Source organism: Cetorhinus maximus, chromosome 12, assembly GCF_964194155.1.
Source record: "Cetorhinus maximus chromosome 12, sCetMax3.hap1.1, whole genome shotgun sequence".
Classification (NCBI taxonomy): domain Eukaryota; kingdom Metazoa; phylum Chordata; class Chondrichthyes; order Lamniformes; family Cetorhinidae; genus Cetorhinus; species Cetorhinus maximus.
The window spans coordinates 99,769,558-99,790,161 of NC_135890.1; the positions used below are offsets into that span (position 1 = coordinate 99,769,558).

Here is a 20,604-nt window from a genome sequence, read left to right on the forward strand (position 1 = left end):
TATTTCTAATTCACTATTGAGCAAAATGCGCTTCCATGTAGTGCTGTATGAAACTCAATTCCCAGTGAAATGCTGCCGCAGTTTGAAGCCTGTCTAATGTACCAATGGCCCTCAACAAAGTGCAATAAGATTTGGGCTTACATTCATTGTACATTCCCCGTACAACAAGGTGCAATTACTGTCAGACCATCATAGAAAGCCACCACAGGGAGGGAGGGGAAAGTGGAAGCAGTGTTAACCCACATCACTTTGATGCACCTCCCGTTGGCTTAACAAGATTTAACACCACAAGAACCATGCAGATCTGAAGAAGGTCTCACGAGCAGCATGTGAGCACACTGACTTGATGTTGTGAAATCAAGTATAGCAGTCTGTTGTGTTTTTTTTTTACATATCATGACTCTCTAGGAAGACTTAACAGGGCGGCAAAATGTGACAAATGCGCAGTGGTAATTAATGCACTTTGATGAGGCTGTTTAGTTTTTTTATTTGTTCATGGGATGTGGGTGTCACTGGCTAGGCCAGAATTTATTGCCCATCCCTAATTGCCCTTGAGAATGTGGTGGCGAGCTGCCTTCTTGAACCCCTGCAGTAAATGTGCTGTAGCTATACCCGCAGTGCTGTTAAGGAGGGAGTTCCAGGATTTTGACCCAGCAACAGTGAAGGAACGGCGATATATTTCCAAGTCAGGTTGGTGAGGGGCTTGGAGGGGAACTTCCAGGTGGCGGTATTCCCAATGCTCCAAATACTTTAAAATGTTAAAATTAAATGTAACTGAAATAAAATTACGATGCTTGTGAAAACTTTTACAGTGGCACCATAGTATTTTCCTTAAGATATCTCAGTCCATCATTTTACCTCTTTAGTATGACACCCCCAACACATAGTAATCCTTATGCAAAGTTTTAGCACAGTCAGATTTAGGTTGATATGACTATACAATAAACATTTTGGTATGGATTTCTGAACTGACTTTTGGGGTAGGATCAAATATCCAGCTTGCCTCCCATGTACAACGTAAGCCTCTCCACTTTATGACCACTCTGTTCTCCTCTAAAAACCCTTTTCTTTAAGCAAACTTTGGCCACCTGTCCTAAAATCTATGTGGTTTGGTGTTCAATTTTGCTTGAAAATGCTCCTGCGGGGCACCTTGGAACATTTTATTTTTGATATATTCCTCTAGTGCCAGTATTAATCTCAAAAGTGTGAGCCATTGCATTTGTTTTGCTAATGGTATAGAATTCCTGTTTCACAAACATGATTTACAGCATAGAATGTGGGCATGAATGATGATAAGATTAATGTCCAAATATATCTTAATATTTCCTGAAATTTATTAACATTATCCCAATGTTCCCTTCCCAAATTTTTTGTATTGAAGCAGTCTAATTTAATTTATTGACATGTTCTAAGCTGCAATGAAAACATGATTATTATTCTAGACGTGAGTGGTTTCACAGAGGTGTAAAATACAAGGAGAAATTTAGAATTATTGAAAAAATATTTCTATCACCATAACTCAGAAATTACTGGATTTTTCAGTATTTCAGGCTACTTTCCAAAGCCTCCGCCAATAATTCTTTTCCTCCCCTCTTCTCTCAAAGGTATCGAGTCCTTGACATGACACTAATTTGATATGCAAAGCCGCTAATTGAACCAGAGGTGAGCTCGGCGCTGCTGACGCTGCCTGAATGTGGGAACTGGCTCTGGGGGGAAATCTCAAAAGCAGACAGAAGCCACGACTGGGCATGTCATTGCCTTGTAGGTTGGAGCGGGCAGGATAGCAGAGTACCAGCAGCCTCTCAGGAGCAGACAAGTGGCCGAGTGGTTAATCACAAAGTATTTGACCTGCTCTGCTCAAGCACTGGCAACTCTGTGCCAGCAATGCTTGAGCACCTCCGTTTCAATAAGCCTTGTTTTTTTTTTCCGACAATGCAACTCAGCAGCAATATCACATTATGGCTCCCCGCAGTGCTCCCAACAGGTATTCGCTCTTCACGCTCACCACTTTGAAATTCTCCTTCTGGTCCTCCCCAGGCCGTTAACAAACTCTTCAATGAGCTTAGCAGCCAGTTGACTGGAGGTGACCAGGTTGCCAGCTACCCACCTCGCTGTCCTCACTTTGAAAATTGCAGCATGTTGTAGAGGTGCCAGAAGGCTGACAGGCCATCTGGGAACCCTATTTTCAAAGCCGCCTGCACCCGACCTCGCACCCCCGCCTCTCGACCCCAACAATGAACGTCTGAAAATCTGGCCCCATGTCTCTATTCTTCACTCTGAATATAGACAGCACATCACTATCTATTTGGTAATAGGTGGCAGGGCTTGGGCAAGTTTGGAAGATGCCCAGTTGTTGAGTACTTTCAAGGCAGACATTGATAGATTTTGGGGTATCAAGGTTAATAAAGAATATGGGGATTGTGTGCAAACGTGGAGCTGAGATATAAGATCAGCCACAATCTTACTGAAAGGGGGAAGAGGGTGGGGTTGCCAACTAAATGTAGTCCTGGAGATGTCATCACATGACTTTCCCCCACACTCCAGCCACTTGTTGGCCAACACATCCACCCTTGTGATGCACTGCCTTCCTACACCAATTGAAAAGCAAAAAGGTTCAATACCCAATTAAATAAGGCTTGACTGTCAGCCAAACAGTCATTTTTTCCCCCTTCCCACTTTCCAATATTTTTATTTCTGGCAAAGAGAAATGTTCAAAGAAATTTTAAAAATGATCTTTTCTAATGTTGCTATGATTTTCCTCCAGGGCTGCACACAGCAGTGTCCTGGAGATTAATCATCAATTCCTGGAGACCCCAGGCCAATCCTGGAGGGTTGGCAACTCTAGGAGTAGGCTCAAAGGGCCAAAACTATGGTTCCTATTTCTTTCATTCTCTGCTACACCAATGTGGGAACTCCAATTCCCAAATTAACTCTTATGCCCTGTCTGAACAAGACAGACAACTTGTGTCAAAATCTCCACTTTTTTGAGCTGTTGACTGGTTTCCCTTTAAGGACTGGGAGGAAACAGGCCCAACTTGACGAGCTTATAACAATGACAATCAGCAAAGGGAAGAGCTGCCATTTGTCAGTCTGGGTTGGATTACCATGCAGGTCCTGAATATGAAAGGGATAATGATCTAAATCACAGCCCCACTCAATCCAAAAGGTTTCCTTCTGTTTTTAATGTAACTTGGCAAAAGGTTTTAAAAAACAACACTGCCTGTAATTGGTATAAAAAATGTCCCTTTAGCCACAAGATGGCCAATAAGCAAATGCTATGGGCAGGATTTTCGGGTCATTGCACAGGTGGGCCCAGGCATGGCCGGGAAATGGTCAGCCCCCCGCAATCGGCCCCCGACCGTGAAAGCCAGCATGAAAGGCGCCTCAGCGCTGCCAGGGTGGGGGGCGGGAGGAGGGTGAGCACGATGTCTGCGCGTGCACAGGGGAGCACGCACTGAAAGCCCCCTGAAGGCAGGGAGCTGTCTCAGGGAGCTGAACAATTTTAAAATCAACAAGAAACATTTTTTAAAAATCTGATAACAATGTCCCGACATGGGACTCACTTGCAGTAACATCAGCAGAACAAAAATTCATATTTATTTTTAATTTAATTGCGGAAGCCTCATTCTGCCCGTGGATAGGGCTTGCTAAAAAAAATCAAAAGGCCGCCTGGCCGATTTGCCTGCCCGCCAACCCTAAGGTTGGGGACGGGGAGCGAAAAATAGGTTTTAATTAATTGTTTGAGGGCCTTAATAAGCCCCTTCATTGTCGGCGGGCTCGCTGCCGATTCTTGCGCGCGCCCAGCGACCGAAATATCGCGTGAGTGCGCGGTGACGTCGGGACGCTCGCCTAACGTCATCGTGCACTATTTTACGCCCGATCGGGTCGGGCACACGCCCGCCTGTGGGATGTAAAATCCTGCCCTATGTTTATATTGCTGTGCCGCCAGCTCCTGCCACATGTCTTCCGCAGCCTCAAAGTGAGCTTCCTTACCGGGTTTTTCCCCACCGGTGCTCTCGAACAAATCCAGCAAGTTTATTTGGGGCTAAAAACAGGGAATGCTGGAAATATTCAGGCAGTCTGGCAGCACCTGAAGAGAAAAATGGAGTTAATGTTTCAAGTCGATGACCTTTCATTAATCATGCTGCCAGTTCTGATGGAAGGTCAGGGATTGAGATGCTCTCTCTCCACAGATGCTGTCTGGCCTGCTGAGGGCTTCCAGCATTTTCTGTTTCAAATGTTTGGCATCCACAATAGTTTGAAGTTTGCTTTAATGTGGGAGCCAGCTGTGTAACCCCTGATTATTGACGATGAACACAACAATATAAAAAACAGCTATCCTGCCTGTATTCAAGAGGTTAAACCTGCATTCAAACATGCCAGCTGGCCAACACCTCTCTGTAATGCTAATTACAAATCATCAAAGATATGCTCACTGGTCAAAAGGACCCCTAAAAGCCTGGTTTCACATATGCAGTGAAGAAGAGGTCTTCTCAATGCAACACAGCAACAGCAAAACACCTGCATGATTATGTGCATTCTGCTATGTGCTCCTCGTCATTTACCAACCTTTTACCAACCCAAACCTATATTTAGGTTTCAACAAAATGCTTTTTTTGTGTATGTCTTTGAGGGGTATTTTGAATCTCTGGTATTCTCAGTACAGATGGAGCACAAAACGGATATGGCAGAAGGAACAGTTTAATATTCTAAATATATTTTTAGCAAAGGGCCAAGTAAAAGTGAACTAAGATTTCACTGCAACTAAAATCTGAGTGCTGCAGCAGGGCCTTCTACATGAATATAATTTCCCAGTGGGCCTGTTGCATTTACCCTGTAGCATGGGCAAAGATGAATTGCTAAAGCCAAGACCATACAATGGCCTTAACCTAGTTTTATTCTGAATGTGCAAGCCTGTGGCTAATTCTCATTGGTTTAACATCTCAAACAAGAGAAAGCCCATCCATCTCTCAATCTTCAGTGGTACCAGCATTATCAAGTCTCCCACCATCAACCACTGTTGAGGCACTGAACTGGATCAGCCTTGGCTGATACACTGTGGTCTTATGTAAATATAATAATTCTCATGCTATTATTGTGATTTATTGTAAAAGTAGTCAATAGTGGGGTTTGAATAGTTTCCCTCTGTGTGCCTGTGTGACAAAGACATATTGGAACAATGGAATTTGCATTAAAAGGGAGAAACATGTATAAAGGAGAAGGGGCTATGTGTCAGAGAGGAAGGCATTGTAAGATCTACCAGAAATGTGAAAAGCCTCCAGTATTTGTGCATTAAGCTGCTGTCTACAGAAACCGAAGCTGGGAAATGCCACTTTGAATTCGACTGTCCAGGGTATTGTGGTGATTTGCCTGGATTTGTTTAAAATCTATTTGTTTTTTACTGCTGCTTTAACAGGGGTGTAAGCCAGATTAGTTAGGGGTTTTAGGACTTATTATGGTAGTAATTTGTAGGCTTATGTATGTGCTTGAAATCTTTTGTTAATAAATGTTTAATTTAGTTTTGTAAAAAATCTCTAGAATCATGGTGGACTTATTACTACTGAATTCAGAGCATGCCTCTCAAAATAAAATACAACTTGTAAAATCGTTGTGGCCGCATGACCAAGTTTCCCTCGGGGATTTGATCCACCTGGCACACATCATCTGCCATGTCATAATAGTGGTATGTGGCTCATTTCCTGACTCTCAAAGTCTCTTCACCAGACACAAGGCTCAAGTTAGAACTGTTATGAACGATTCACCACTTTCCTGGATGAGTGTGCCCACAACCCTCATTCAGGACAGAGCATTTCAGTTGATCAGTGCCCCTGACACTGGATTAAAATCCCTTGGTCCATCATCCATTACAATGTGGCTGCCATTACAATGTGGCTGCATTATGTACAACTTACAGGATGCACTGCAGCAAGATTACTTCAACAGTACCTCCTTCCCCCGCAAACTCTATCTCGAAGAGGGACAAAAGCAGTGATGTCTTGGGTATCCCTCCAAGACACACGCCATGCTAGCTTGTATACATATCACAATTCCTTCATCATTGCTGAGTCATCATCCTAGAATTCCCTACTTAGCACAACTGTGGGAGCATTATTACCATAAGAACTGACGCAGTTTAAAGAGAAGGCCCACCATTACCTTTTCAGGGCAACTAGGAATGAGCAATAAATGCCAGCATCACCCAAATCTGCAGAACAAGTTCAGAAACTTGAAACCTGGCATTCCATTATCTGGCTTGAATTAGCCTGAATCCCTCCATTGTTCAACATTTGTTCTACAATACGATGAACAGCAGAGACCCAGCAACAGGCTTAACATTTTGAGTTAATGGTAGTGAACTAGAACTGACCTTAGAGTGAGAATCAGGAGATGAGTGATTTAATCCATGTCACTTACAGGCACCAGCTAGTAACTAGCTCAGGAGCAGCAAGTCATGGTGCTTTTAGGAGATCACTTAGGAGTTGAACAATGGAGTGTGACATGAAAGAACCAAGAGGGGAAGGAAAATAACATAGGAACTGAATAAATCACTTTAAAAAATAAATCTGCCTGTATATTTTGTAGTCATAGATTATGGATTGTCACCTATTATGGTTATATCACTTATGGTGACTCTTCAAGATGAAGGATAGATTGCAGTAATTATGTGAAGTTTCCTGGTCACTGGTCTCCCCCATGAGACCCTTCAGTGTCACAGAGAAAGGAACCAAACATTACAGGAACTACTTGTTACATTTCTTCAGAAAATAACTGCACATGAACAATTGCATCAGAGGCCCAGGCTGTGTACTGTTTCAATTTTGGTCTTGTAGTTTACAATGCCATTTGATGGAACTTATTCCCATTGACCATTCCCAGCTGTCTATTCTTCTCTATAACATTCAGTCTATTTGAGCCAACTGTATACAGCACAAATTCGCTTTTACTCAATGGCTCAGTTTTATCTCCCACATCACACTCCATTGCTTGACTCTTAGCCAACTAAGCCATTGAGTGCCCATGAGTATAACAGAACAAGCTGGATGCGTTAACTGGCTTTTTCACATAACTACTTTCTTCACATTTTTTTATCCATTGATTAATTGAAATTGATGCTACATTAGAAAGAATCATGGCTTTGTGACATTTGATGTATACACAAAATACCAGCTTGTACTTTACAAGTGTTCCTTGAATTCACATATCTTTATACAATTTTAATCAGTCCCTCTTGGTACGTTGTACCAGTCGAAAGCTAGAACTCAGTTCTATATAGGTGCTTCTTGACAGAAGTTCTTGGCTGAAGCAAAAATAAAATGAAACTTCTAGATATTATAATTTGAGGAAAAAGCTAACAACAGAAATGCAGTCATTATTTCCAATGCTTCATGATTATGTTAGCTGCTGACAGGAGGATCTCACCTTGTTGCCATTGTTGTACATGGCCACGAGACACAGGAGGTGGTACATGTGACTGCATTTACTGAGCTTGCCAACAAGTTCTGGTTTCACTCCTTTCAGGCTCATGACACCCTCGTAGCCTGATGAGCTGACCAGCCTTTCCATACAGATGGTGCAATCCTGATAATAGAAAAACAACACAATTACAGAGGGGAAAGTGTCCCATTCAGCTAATTCAGTCTCCATCCTCTTGTTTTCTATAAATTATCTATTGTGCGCAATCTGAGGTATTAATGCACTTCACTTGTGATTCACAATGTGCCGGGAGATCAGCTCTGACTGCAGCATATCTGAAATGGGGGATTTGTTGATTTTAACTGTGATCGAGTTATCTACAGAAATGGCTAACGTTACTGGCCATAACAGCTCATATCTAAAGGTGGAAATGCTTCCATTCAAATTATAACTGCAAGTTTCACTGATGTCAGCCCTTGATGCACCGGGTTTAAATAGGCAAATCTTGCTTTTTTTCTCTTGGCAAAACATACTTGGTTAGACCTCAAGTGGCATTAAGTGGATTATGGAACAGTGTAGATGATCATTGGATGATACCTCTTTGAATTCCTGCATGTGAAATGCCAGTCCTGTAGAACACAAAGTCCCACAGGATGGAGAATGTTGAAGTTACCCAACCAACTTCCACATGCCCCCGAAAAGAAGTTAAAAACATTTAATGGCAAACACCTCACCTCACTGACCCTCCTTTTACTGAAGATAAAGACCAAATACTGAGACATGTCTATGGTGAGACTACCAGTCCTTTCATGTCTTATCAAAATGGCTATTCTTCTTGTGTGACACTAGAGAAGGCATCAGAGCTGAACACAATCCTCTTTTCACTCAATACCCATGGAAAGAAACGTTTAACAGGCTTCAATGCAGAAAATATCCCAAGGTGCTTCATGAGGGAGGGAGGCAAAAAAAGGAATGCTGCGAAGTATGATTGAAGGGTTAGGAGAGGTGACAAAAAGCTTGGTTGCTGGATGGATATTGAGGAGGCATGGAGGGTGTAATGGCAGAGTGGTTTATGGAGGGAATTCTGGAGGTAGGATTGTGGTGGCTGAAAGATCTGCAGACAATGGTGCAAATGCATAAAAGACCAAAGCTGGAACATGCAGTAGCATGGCAAGAGATGCAAGAATGGAAAAGGCTTCAGAGATAGCGTGAGATTTGAAGGACTAAGATTTTAAATTCAATGCCATGGGAGTCAAGGAGCCAACCTAGGTCAGTGAAGGTAGGGGTGATGGATGAACAGGGATTACTGTGGGAGAGGCTGCAGTTGGCTGCGTCAGGGGAGTCCAGGCCAGGAAACTGAGGCCAACTGTAGAATTCCTACTGCTTCTCTGGGTGAAATTGGTTAACTCAGCATAGACCAGCGACTGAATCCAGGACCTTCTTGATCTGTACAACTCACTGTCACACCAAGTGTGCATTTAGTTCTTAGATCATGGAGGGAGCTCTTTAATCACTATTTATGGTGCTCGTGGATTTCATAGTCACCAAAAACAATTTCAAGACACTTCTAAATTCAAACTCAGCACATTGGTGTTTCTTCTATGTAATTAAACAGATTATCCAAGTAGTTAAAACTTCACACAGATTTATCTGCTCTAGTTAGATCATTTATTCCAAGAAACTGCAACACGTTTTAAATAATTTAATGAAGGCAAATATTTCTATCGATAACATACTGAAAATACTAAACTCTGTGCTGTCAGCATTTAGTTGATTTACGAAGCAACAACTCTTTGCACTTCACTGCTCAACAGTTATGTCTTTAGATGTCTGGCATCTAGTGACATTTGGCAATGGAGCCATTGATTGGATACTTATTTCCACTTCTGGCGCAAACCCCTCAAATGATTCAGATTCACAGCAATAATGCAGAGTTGCTGCAACCATAACCATAACATGACACAGGTTACCTACAGCTCTCTGACAGAAGTTATGCTGTACAAGGTCATAGCCCTCCAATACAATCCTTCAGCTGCATCATTGTGGATAGCTGATTCCCACTCTGACGTCAAACTCCATCTGCTCTGTGCCCATTAGAAAGTATGATCTTAGGGCCTCAACTAATAGCTTACTATATAAATACATCACGTGGTAATAAGCCAAACAAACTGGGGAAGTCCCTGTTTTGATGCCTGGGCTATGCGAAGTTAACTTACCTCTAGCGGCAGCAATGGTGTTCTACAATTGTCTTAGCTCCCTGGGCTAAGGAGAAGGGACAAAAGTCAACTAGGATACCTCTACTGGAAAAGTTAATGTATCGATGTGTGGCTTGGAAGTGACGTCCTAGAGTCTGCTGCGTCTTGCTGTATGGGCTAAAAATGAGGAGGGGTTCCTTCTGCGAGGCATCAGAGGGTTGATGGCACCCATGGAACAGTACAAAGCACCAGTCATGACCTTCAGAATAGAAAATGAGAACAAACTGGGGCTCAGGGTCTGGGAGAACAGTGCTAAGGTAGAGATCTCCTAACATGGCTCTCCCTGTTCCTAATGTGTCTGTGTGTCGTCTGCAGCATTGCTGGGACTATTTAGAAGGAGACACCTGTTTTCTACCCACCTGATGTCACACAAAAGGTTGGGTCATAGGCAATGTTGGAATTAAATTGTGTTGGTGGCCAGATGAGCAGCATATTCCTCTTGCTTACACCACCCACTGAATGTCAAAGTGCTGAAGAAAACAAAAAGTGTTCTGACCCTTATGTTAAGAAAGTATTCATGAAGGGTTGTCAACGCTTGCTTCTGGTCAGGTTTTAGAATAACGCCAATTTTGTTTAGAAAATCATTTTCTGAGGGAGAGACTGAATAATTGAGATGTTGTTGGTTAAGCGACAGCAATTTAAGATAATCACAAGTCCTGTCATAATCACAAGATGATCATGGTCACAAGGCAGTCAGAAGTCAAAGAACAAATTAGAAAGAAAATGTTGAAGCAGAATGAGGGAACGAGTTGCTTAAAAGAGTGGACTACTTCCATGTATGGGGAGCAAGGAGGAGTGTGGGGTTAGACCAGATGGTTCATGTAGAGGAAAATACCAATGCAGACTTAATGGGCCAAATAAGCTTAACTGGCCCTGTTCCAGTGTTGCAACCTTCTATAATATTATGATCTAAATTTCCTTTTGTGGTAATCAAAAGTAGTGGCAATATGTTAATGCTGGTTGAAGTCTAACATATTTTACTTTCCAGAGGACAATCCCAATGACTGTTAAAAAATAAATTAATTTAACTATTACATATATAAGCCTGATGAAGTATCCCTTGTTAAGAGACAATGCTCTGGTCTTAACTGACCTGCCTCAGCACTGGAGTTAATTAAAATTCCTTTTAAAAGCATCTGCCCGCCAATGCAGAAATCAATAGCTGATTGAAGTCAAACTTAAGTGCATTAGTAATAGATTGCTGATTGTAAGATTTAACAGGAAAATCAATTCAAAAATTGATGATTGTTTCAAATTTGTTATGATTTTTGAAAATGGAAATGACAATGAGAGCTTCATCTAAATGAGTTACTTTTTAAAAAAAGTATTTTTTCTTGGGGTGCAGGCACCGCCACCAAAGGTATGTTTACTGTTATCCCCAGTTGCAATGAAGAAATTAGAAGTCAACCTCGTAAAGTGGACTAGGTCACAGAACGGCTAAATTTGTTATTACATTAATCTATCATGTTTACGCTTCATGGTCAAATCGCCAGATTTATTGAATTCATTTTGCAATTTGCTCCGCTGGGATTTGATGTCAGTCCACCTACATTGCTGGTTCAGTACCGTAAGCAGTTAGTGACAATGGCTATTAAAATAGCCCTTATTTAAAATATATTTGGATTGTGTTTCCAACTATTGCAGGAGTCCTAGGCTATTTTCCCTCATACTAGACATCAGCCATGTTACTTATTATACTGTATTAATATGAAGACCACATCCGGTATTCATGTAAAATCAAGCAGTCCTGAGGAAGCCAATTAAAAGTCACAAACAGATTTTTCTCACAAATCCTTGATTTTATCCTCTCCCCACTACTACCATGGCCAGGAAATTCAGGATGGCGGGGTTGCCCTTTCCCGCCATCCAAGGAATCGGTGGAGGACACATCTCTGCTGCTACTGCTGCCCCACTGACATTTAATGCTCCAAGTTGATTGCCTGGAGGCGGGACGTCCACCCCTCACTCGGAGGTCCCGCCTTGGAGAGCTGCCAGCCAATCTCTGGTCCCTGCAGCGTACTGGGACTGCAAGCAATTCCTACAGTCTGAATCCTGGGAGTCCCGGATCAGGTACGTGTCAGGGGTCTCAGGGCGGAGAGGTGAGGCCCTAGGGGGTGGGCAGAGGGGAGTAGGGGTGTTTATGGAGAGGCCAGGGTTGTCAGGGGTCACTTGCAGGGGCCAGTGGCGGGGGAGGGGGGGGGGTGCCCAATTTTAAAAGGAGGCTGCAGTTTTGCGGACCCGATGTTAAAAGGAGGCTGCTGATGGAGGTGACCCCACCCGAGGCCTGAACAGGGCCACTTTTGGGCTCACCTCTTCCCTTGAACTCCTCCCATCAGGTATAAAATTGAGGCTGGGAAACAGCCCTAGGTCGTCAATAATTGGCCTCAACTGGGGCAAGGGCGGGCTGGCTGGCCGGCCTAGGCCTTGCGCGTCTCAGCAAAAAATTGTTGGGAGGTCGGGGTAGGCGGGAGCCCAATGGGAAGGCCATCCAAGAAACTTTACAGCCAGCTCATACCTACAAACCCATCGGCGGGGGAATGTAAAATTCTGCCCCGTGTCCTGCAGGAGCCACTTGTCATATAGTAACCTCCTCGAGCCAACACTACAACCTTCATCACAACTTGAGCAAACTCCTGATTGGTGACAGGAAATCTATTTCTGACAGAATGAGTCCTGCACCCTACTCTTAGTGAGCCAACTCCCTGTCGTAATGTAGGCGACAATGAGCTTGGTATCCAGTGGCGCCAGTTCCTGTCACAAAGACGCCGAGGTCGCCGCACTGCACATCCAAATCAGGAGGCCCTTAGCCAACTCAGTGTCAGGTCTGGTCTGGGGCCTCAAAGGCTCCAGCTGCTCGCTGTCCTGAAGGAATGAATTTAAGGCCCTCTTCCTTACTGGCAGGGAGGTGTCAGCTGTGGCTCAGTTCATAGCACCCCCGCCTTTGAATCAGAGGGTTGTCGGTTCATGTCCCACTCCTGGAAACCAAGAACTGTGATTGTACTCGAAAGAGTTGCAATCTGTGACTGCTAATAACTCGAAAGAGTTTCCTTACTGGCAGCAGCCTCAGGATAGTAGGTGGGTGGGGCGGAGGGTAGGCTGCAACAATGGCCGCAAAACCTGGGCTCGGGGCAGCCCTTATTTCTCAGGGGGCTCCTAAAACAGGAGGGAGACTGCTTGCATATACTAATGATGGGCCTAACACGTGTTTTACGCAGCTGGCCCCGGATGTCTGAAAATGCCCAGAATCAGTATTGGGTGGGCGTCTTTCAGGCATCCTTGGAGCGCAGGACATTGGTTCCAGAATTTGGCCAACATTGCACCCATTTTTCACCCATAAAGCGGGTCCAATTGCTAGGCCAACGATGTTAATTGTCTGTACTACTTGAATAGCTGATGTTCCACTGCACTACCGATCTTCTCCAAACGGTCTTCATTTTTCTGACCAGCTTTCCATTTTTGACTGTGCAGCTGTCCTTCTTTATTGATGAAGCTCAGAGTTGTCAGTGCCATTTCCATGACTAAGCAGTGAACTGGCAGAGGTTATACTGGAGGCTTTAAAAGAGATTCCACTGTGCTCAGTTTGTAAGCAAAATGCTAAGTTATTAAAAGGTGTCAAATCTTAATCCTCCACAAAATACCTGACCGGACAGCAGCTATTCTATCTATAGTTTAAATGATTCAGTTGTACCCCTTAAATGTCTCCGCGGCAGTTTAAATGTTCCAGCTGTGGCTCCTTACTGCAATGCTCAAAATCCTACTTGCGCACTAGGCTGTGCCAATAATGATATAGATGGAAATTGAGTGAAAAGGTTAGACAGGGAATTAACAGTGACAAAATAATAAAATAAAAACGTGGGAAATTTGCAAATTCGATGGTAATGTGCATGAGGTTTATCACAGCAGCACACAGCCTTGAAGTACAGTAATTAGGGCAATATGTTCCAGCAGATAAAAGCCAGCTCTATGATGTGCTAAAAAGTATTACATGTTCTTTTTTTCCATATTAAATTCAAGCGAGTAGTGACAAGCTGATGGGCTGCAACAAATGCTAGATTAACGCATATAATGAGCTCTATTGTGATAGCAAACGGCAGAAATTTGTTGCAGGCGGAAACGTAAAATGGGTGATAACAGATCAACCGCCCTTTGTAAGCAGCACCTGATATTCAGCTCCATTGACTCCAACGTCAGGTGCAGAATATAATGGGTGGCTGATTCGATATTGCCCGTTTTGCACCACTTTTTGCACAAAGAATTCCTCCTCCCAAATGACAAGTTTTTTTTTATTCATTCAAGGGGTGTGGGCTAGGCCAGCATTTATTGCCCATCCCTAATTGCCCTAGGGAAGGTGGTGGTGAGCTGCCTCCTTGAACTGCTGCAGTCCATGTGGTGTAGGTACACCCACAGTGCTGTTAGTGAGGGACCCAGTGACAGTGAAGGAACGGCAGTATATATATATATATATCTATAGTCAAGTCAGGATGGTGAGTGGCTTGGAGGGGAACTTCCAGGTGGTGGTGATCTCATGTATCTGCTGCCCTTGTCCTTCTAGATGGGTTTGGAAGGTATGAATACTCCACCCTCCGTAAACTTGAGTTCAACCGATAGTCTGTTCCCTATTTTTTTTCTTAACCTTCGTCAAGACTTATGCATCACCCCTTTGCCTCACTATTGGTGAAGGTTCCTCCAAACGGCCCAACCTCTCCTCCCTTTAGACCTTTCTTAAAACCAACATCTTTCACCGCTTCTAATATCTCTTTTACTTGGTGTCAATTTTTGTCTGATAATGCTCCTGTGAAGCACACTGGGATGTTTTCCTAGGTTAAAGGCACCACTCAAATTTAAGTTGTTCTCAAAACGATTCAGTCATTTGGAATCCTGTGTTAATAAATTAATCTTGATGCGACACAGTAAAATGTTACTGATCCCTACTGCATCCCGCAAGATTCAAATAAAATGATGACAAAAATGCTTCAAGAAGGAGGTCTGTGTATTGAAGGTGAGGGGTGGAATCTTGGGCCTACCCCCATGGCTTTTTTGGTGGCAGTGAGGGGGCATTTAATCAAGCGGGAGGGTGGTGGGCGGCGACCCTGCGACCTTCCCACCTCTATCTCAGTTAAGTCCGTGACGGGAAGGCTCGTGGATGGCCTTCTCACCCCGCTGGCAATTGAGGCCCTTAAATAGGCAATTAATGCCCACTTAAGGGCCTCATTCCACCATTGCTGGTGTTAACCCACGTGGGGAGCATGACAAACAAATCCATGTGGAGGTGCTTGCAGGCTTCCAAGGGATGGGTCATTTTTTCAAAAGCACTCAACGCATGATCGAGAGACCCAGCATCGGGAAGGGATGAGAGCTGAGAGCCCTTGTTGCTGACCCTCCTGCCCCCCCACCCCACGCCCCCCTGAACCCCACCCCATGAGCCCCACCCCGTGACCCTACTGTTGTCATCACTGACCTGTGGCTAGGGATCTAGCAATGATCTTGGGCCTTGGGTGAGTGTTGAACCGGTGGCAGCCACCGCCACCCCAGCGTGCGCTGCCATCCAATAGAGCTGCCAGCCTCTGACTGACCGGCAGCTCTTGGCAGGCGGGTCCTTGATCCTGGAGGAAGGCCCACTACCGGCCTGTCAATTGGCTGAGTGGAACAAGATGTGGCAGGCCTTAACGAAAAGAGGCAACGCGGGGCCTCCACTAGCTCTCTAGCCGGTGGCTGAGACCCTGGCACCTACACAAGATTCCGCTCGAGGAAGTTGCTAATTTTTTTACATTGCCTTGATGAAGATGTAAATCCAAGGTGTGACCACCCTATGGCTTTGAGCATGAGAATTAATTAAAAAGATACATTTTATTTTTAACAAGCCACAGGCTCAGGGGCAGCTCCTGCCAAATTGTTTCCCTGCAACACTGGAATACACTTCAAGATTACTTTATTGGCTAAGAAGCACTTTGTGGCACCCTGAGGCTGTGAAAGGCTCTATATAAATGCAAATCTTGCTCTCTTTTGGCACAAACACCCAGTAGGATTAGAAGGTTGGGATTATCGAGTTTCATCACCAAATAAAATCTTTATTATTAGTTTGGAAGAAAACACACTTTAGAAATGCAGTCTATTCCAGTCATTTACAGAGACAGTTTGGAAAATCATCACAGACAAGGACAATTCAGAATCAGAGACAATGACCATTGAGAAATGATGACACAAAGATGTTCCAGAACACATGATGAATCAATGAAAAACATAATGAGAAAAGCAGATTACAAACAGGGATATTTTGGCCTGGCAATAAACAAACAAACAAACACACACACACCCAGACAGACAGACAGACGCACACACACACACAGAGTTTGAAGTAAGGACAAAATAAAATCTCAGTGGTATTTGCTTCAAGTAGTGCAGCTTTTGTTCCTGCCTTAAAGATGGAAATAATGACACACAGTAGGGTGAAGTGAATTGTCACAGCCACCTATCACCTTCTGGTCTTTCTGTAGCGCTCTGACTGAGGGATAGTTTGATAGGTAACCCTCACCTCATCTGGCGGATTCTTGACCTTCTGCATGTATCTTCGCACCACATCCTCTGGAGATTTTCCTGTCAGAGAGAAAGAGATCACACATCCTTTATTAGCTCTGACACCAGGAAAGGGAAAAGAAATCCCTCATTCCAGCAGTTCAGCTGAAGTATGTAGGTCAGCCTACTTTATTAGCAGAATTCTGCAAAGGCAGCATCTCTCACACAAGAATGATAACAAAAGGTTGGTAGCCTAAACTACTTTGCACAGGACTGACACGGCCTGTTAAATACTGCAGGTGTCTTTTCACACAATAACTTTGTTTGTGGTCGGTAATGATTGCAGGATCCAATGAATATAGGTTCACACTTCAAAGAATTTGACAGTCTTTTCCATCATCTCAAATTCTCTAGCAGCATTTGTTTGTTTCCCGATGGTAAGAATACATTTTGGAAAATAAGCCTTTTCTTTTGGTCTCTATCTCGTAGTTTTTCCCAATCCTTGGCCATTGTGAAAACTCAATACCATTGCTCTACAGTCTAAATGCTGTAGACTGTAATTGATAGAAGGAAGACTTCTAACAAAAAGACAGGGTTCAAGGAGGAAGCAGAAATGCACCATTAATCATTGACTATGAATTTTATGTGGCATCATTTAAGAGACTATTTGTTTCTGGAACTATGCTATAAAAACTTGGTTCTTTACACCATACTCATTATTGGGACTTTCTCTCTTCCCTCATGTTCTTCGGTACAAGGCACGGTGCTAAGGGAGCATGGAGCTTTAAAGTAATTGATAAAATCAAATAATTTTTACACAGCCAGTTGTTATGATCTGGAATGTACTGTCTAAAAGGCTGATGGAAGCAGATTCAATAACCACTTTCAAAAGGGGATTGGATAATAACTTTGAAGGGGAAGGTCTGTAGGGCAATGGGAAAGATCAGAGAAGTAGAGACATATATTAAGCAGCACATTCAAGGAATTGGCACAGGAACTATGTGCCAAATGGCCTCTTTATGTACTGTTTCATTCGATGATTCTATGGTGAGGGCAATGTCCCTGGAATGAGACATTTAACTGTGATCTTATCTGTCTCTTTTGATGCAAAGACTCCATTGTCTAATTGCTCAGAGTAAGCTGGTCACAACCCTGGTTGTTAATAGCATGTTAATTATATTGTTAGGATAGATAGGCGAAGGGCATTGTTTAATTAAGTACTTGGAGCACATATAAATAGGGGAACGCTGGGACACTGGGGCTGTGAGACTGAACAAAGCCATTAAACTCTCTCAACATAGAAAAGCTCTGCATCTTGGTTTCTGCTTCACCAGCTGGCTTGAATCCTATGAACACTGTGTGTTCCAGCAACGTTACCAGGAAAATCCTCTGACTATACTACTCCCTTCCCCCCCACCCCATTCCCTCTTGCTCCTAGTGTGAAATGAAATGTGATGCCCAATGGATTACCCAGGTTAAAGTGGTAAAATAAAATGGGAAAATGGAAAGTGGCATCCTCTACAGCTATAATGCCTGCAATGAAGGATGTACATGTGCACCACAGTGTAAATCCATGGGTGAGCAAGGAACTTAATTCGTCATGAGCAACCCAACAAGTTAGTGATGTCATTCAGTCCGCATGCTGCTAACAAATTGATCACTGTTTATATACTCAATTCAAGGGCTGGAGAGCCTGGGGACACTTGGGGTGGGGTAATACTGACTTTGGGCAAGATTGGAACCCATGCATTATCAGCTTGGCACCTCTACACAACCCTCGTTAAACAACCTTTCATGACTTTTTTTGTGCATTGAAATCAGTGATAATGAAAATTTAAACAGGGATTTACCAGCTGATTGAACAAATATTGGGCCTTCTACACTAAATTCCAAAATCAAATTAACTCTCTGGGTTTTACATTTCAGTTAAAACATTTGAAAGTTGTACTCTCCCCTCTTCCCTGCAATACCATAGATATTCGTGTTCTTGCGTCTCCACTGAAATATCAAGGCAACACTCAAGGAGCCCTGGCAAAGGCCAGAACAATGAGGGTCAATAGAAAACCCTCCAGTGACTGGAATCAAACCTGACTCACAGGAAGATGGTCATGGTTGTCAGAGGTCAATCACTGCAGCCCCTGGACATTGCTGCGAGTGCTCTTCAGGAGAGTGTCCTTGGCCCAAGCATCTTCAACTGCTTCATCAACAACCTTCCCTCTGTCATAAAATCTGGAGTTGAGCTGATGATTTTACAATTCCTCCATAGAAGAAGCAGTCTGTGCCTGCATATAGCAGAACCTAGCTTGGGTTGACAAGCTGTAGCTAATATTTGCAGTACATAAATGCTAGGCGATGACCATGACCAACAAAGAAAAGCCTAACTGTCTCCCTGCTGGTCCTTCAACACCCCCACTATCATACAGTTTCTGACATTCAATCTCTTGGGGCCATCACTGACCAGAAGCTTAACTAGATCCGCTATGTTGATGGCGTGGCTAACAAAGCAGGGCACAGGGTGAGAATACTGTGATGAATGGCTTATCATGGTCTCAAATCCTCTCTAAGAATGTACAACTGACTACTCCCCACTTGCCTGGATGGAGCAGTCACAGCACTATTGAAGAAACTTGACACTATCCAGGAAAGAGCAGTTTGGTGGCCCTGCCACTGAAATCAATATCCACCCCTTCAAGTACCACCGCTGTGGCTACAGTATGTATGATTCTTAGGATGCACAATTGTAACTCACTAATCTTATACTAAATTTACCTCTCAGTCTGTGACCTCTACCACTGAGAAGGACAAGTGCTCCTGTCATGGGAACATCATCACTCTCACATCTTGCTCCACTTCACACACCGTTTTAACTTGGGACATATCACTTCATCATTGCTGGGTCAAAATCCTGGATATCCCTACCTAATACCACAGAGATAAGAGCAGTTTAAGGAAAAGGCTCAGACATCACTGAAGGGCAACTTAAGTTGAGCAATAAATGTAGCCTGGCCAACATTGTGCGTATCCCAATAACAAATTTGGAAACACTTGACATTGCTATAAAGGATGGTGTAGCATAATTTAACAAGTAGCAAGTTGTAATATGGCAGGGCATCTAACAGCATCAGCCTGTAGTTAGATATGTTCTTGCCTGTTTAGATTTTTTAATTTTTTGCTTGATAAGTTGCTGAAAGTGCAAATGACAGTGGCACAGAGAAAGAAACCAGGTATCTAGGATCTGAGTGAAAACAGGGCAAGCAACCGTGTATCTCCTTAACCAATCACAGGCTGAAGGATTGAGAAATTAACAGGGTGAGGGCTGAAAATTACAGTGGGTGAATTCAATGCCAAATCAGCTACACATAAGGCACTGCAGAGAGAGGAAGAAATACTGAATCAATAGGGAAGAAAAAGGGCAGAAAGAAAAATGAAATAAAATAAAATTTTCCATTTTTAAAATCTCCAACAATTAAAACCTGGGGGAATGAAACTCCACCCATGTAGTCCTTAATTTTCGGTGCCAGAGAGGTTAATTATCAGTAATTAACATTTACCACATACTTTAAAAGTGTACTTAGGCTGGAATAGACAAGGCTCAACTTTCTGTCCTGAGTTTAGTTTGTATTTATCACGCAAATACAGCAACTTCACGATGTTCGGTGAATTTCAATGGTGAGGCCAGCAGTGAAATTCTGTTTTTACAAAACTAATTGTGAGGTGGCATAATGCAGAAAGCAAGTTTTTGATATCCGTGTTTAACCTCGTATCTGCCCTTCGCACAAACTTGCTATGTCATTTATGCATATTTGTGCGTGCGCCATTCATCTGAGTTATTTTTATAGCAAATTGTGACTCAAATCTCACTGGTGACATTAATAAACTAGAAAAAAAAGACAGCAGACAAACAGTTACACTCTTGTAGAAATAATGAATGACGAATTGGTGTGTAATTATCATTCATTAATAATACTGAGCTGAAAGTAATTATTGTTTACTTAAAAACCAAGTACAGAAGAGTCTTGATGAGAAGCCAAATTGTCTATTAATCCCTGATAACTAGAGTAGTTCAGTCAACAGCACATGTGCCAGATAATTCATGAGTTAGTAATCATCTAACATAGAAGTGAAATGTGAAAATCCCAGGCTTCAGTAATTTAGATCGAACTCTTAAATGTTGGAATAAAATCGAGGGCGTTTTGCTGATAGGTTGCGGGTAAGAGAACCTGAGTTATGCTCCCTGTATATTACATTGCTGTCATCAAAGGTAGTCCAAAATAAGCAGGAACACCATACCAGAAAGGAGGGAATGCTACAGTTTCCAAAGGAAGCAGGAATACCTCTGCAGATTTTTTTGGCTTCTTCAAAAGACATCGCTCTTACAACGAATGACCATAAATGTGTCACTGAGTGCTATTGGTTATGCTTA

The 20,604-nt window shown here is 43.1% G+C and overlaps 1 protein-coding gene across 2 annotated transcripts in view; it reads right to left on the minus strand.

Moving 5' to 3' along the window:
* The window catches only part of dtx1 (deltex 1, E3 ubiquitin ligase), a 246,812-nt gene that overhangs the window by 20,406 nt on the left and 205,802 nt on the right, over positions 1-20,604 (minus strand). For both annotated transcript variants that reach the window (XM_078554245.1, XM_078554246.1), the window contains exons 5-6: positions 16,201-16,262; positions 7,420-7,578 (exon numbers count right to left, since the gene is read on the minus strand). In XM_078554245.1, coding sequence (XP_078410371.1) covers positions 7,420-7,578; positions 16,201-16,262 — 221 coding nt within the window. The remainder of the gene's footprint in view (positions 1-7,419; positions 7,579-16,200; positions 16,263-20,604) is intronic.